Below are 1,693 nucleotides of genomic sequence, written 5' to 3'. Positions count from 1 at the left end.
TCATCATCATCATAAAAAGGTGTACAGGTGTGTTGTGTTGACTGACCAGAGCAGAGAGCAGCTTCAGGTACTGTTTCCTGACGTCCAGGTAGAGACGACCGTATTTCAGATTCACCTCAGAGCTGCAACAGGAAGAACAGGTGAGCACAGGTGAGCATAGCTGAGCACGAGAGAGCATGGGATGGAGGGTGTGTCTCCAAGTGTGTGTGTGTGTGTGTCTCTCCAGGTGTTTATGCAGGTGTGTGTGTGTGTGTGTGCAGGTGTGTTTTCAGGTGTGTCTCTCCAGGTGTGTGTGTGTGTGTGTGTCTCCAGGTGTGTTACCTGCACATGGCCCAGTCCAGGGCCTTGGCGCTGATGTGCAGAGCGGCTCGGACGTACGGGTTGTTCAGGTAGAGGGTGGAGGGGGTGGAGTTGGTGCAGGGGGGGTCCAGACGGACGGACAGGTGCAGAGACGTCAGACTTCGTAACTTCTGCTCACACAGGGGAGAGGAGAACACCTGGTCTGTACCAGTCTGTCAGGTGAGGGCACATGAAAGGACGAGACACTCACCTGGTTCCACAGCCGAGTCTCCGGGTGGCTGATGAAGGAGTTCCCCAGGTCTCTGATCACCAGCTTGCCCTGATCAATGCTGACAAACAATAACAGGAAGTCAACCTCTTAGCTCACACTACACCTGCAGCAGCTCACAGGTCAAAGGTCACAGCTTACCTGACTCTCTGGTGGACTCCACCTGGACACGGAGCGTACAGGTTGTAAATGTTTAGTCCTGAGCTGTAGACCATATGCTGAACCTCTGACAGCTGCAGGAGAGAGAAACACCAGAGACACACAACACCTGAGACATACCAGAGACACACCTGAGACCCACTGTTCCACCTGATAAATCCGGCTCAGACCGGTTGAGACTCACGGTGTCGGTGCAGTTCGTGTTGGGGTTGTTGTAGAAGTTGCACTTTCCGTCGCTGCAGCATAACTTCTGAAGCTCCGCCCACACCTGACTTCCCAGCAGGCCATGGTAGTAGGCAAAGAACACCAGAGAGTTATCATTCATCTCATAACTCGACAACCCGTTTCCCACGGCAACGCCCTGCAGGACAGGTGAGACACAGCAGCAACCACAGGACAAGTGAGACCACAGCAAACACAAGACAGGTGAGACAGCAACAAACACAGGACAGGACTGCAGTGTTTGTACCTGCAGGTTGAGGCTGGCATCCTCCATCACTCTCTCAGCGAGCGTCGGGATGTAGATTCCTCCGTAACTTTCTCCAGTGAGGAACAGCTGGTTCTTGCTGAACTCTGGAAACAGACGCAGGAACTCCTTCAGAGCCAGGTAGTTGTTCATCGACACCTGAGGGGGAAAAACACACTTTAAGCATCCTTACAGACAACATCCACACAGACGGACAACACCCCGACCGACAGACAACACCAGGAGCACATCAAGTCCTGGGGCACGTGGATCCTCAGGGGGAAGCTGTCAGAGCAGCTCCTCTTTATTAGTGAGGACGGCAGTGAAACACTTAAGGACTCTGATCAGGTGGACCAGCTCAGGAGCGATGCCTCAGCCTCCTGGAGAGAGTCAACAAGTCTTTGTCCCCTGGCAGGTTGAAGCTTTGGTGCCTTCAATTCAGTCTCCTGCACAGGCTGATGTGGCCCCTGATCATCTCTGAGGTCCCGGGCTGATGTGGC

At 53.8% G+C, this 1,693-nt stretch overlaps 1 protein-coding gene across 1 annotated transcript; it reads right to left on the bottom strand.

Annotated features, from left to right (window-relative positions):
- Window positions 1-21: 21 nt before the first annotated feature.
- LOC121940545 (lysosomal protective protein-like) lies at window positions 22-1,385 on the bottom strand (the record flags this gene model as incomplete). Its single annotated transcript, XM_042483294.1, has 6 exons — window positions 1,197-1,385; window positions 912-1,088; window positions 710-801; window positions 551-629; window positions 322-470; window positions 22-122 (listed from the first exon to the last, which is right to left on the bottom strand). Coding segments are annotated over exons 1-6 (748 nt in total), but the record flags the coding sequence as incomplete, so codon positions are not given.
- Between the last annotated feature and the right edge of the window lie 308 nt (window positions 1,386-1,693).

Source organism: Plectropomus leopardus, unplaced genomic scaffold (assembly GCF_008729295.1).
Source record: "Plectropomus leopardus isolate mb unplaced genomic scaffold, YSFRI_Pleo_2.0 unplaced_scaffold8967, whole genome shotgun sequence".
In the NCBI taxonomy this organism is placed as follows: domain Eukaryota; kingdom Metazoa; phylum Chordata; class Actinopteri; order Perciformes; family Serranidae; genus Plectropomus; species Plectropomus leopardus.
This window is presented reverse-complemented; position numbering and strand designations above follow the sequence as displayed.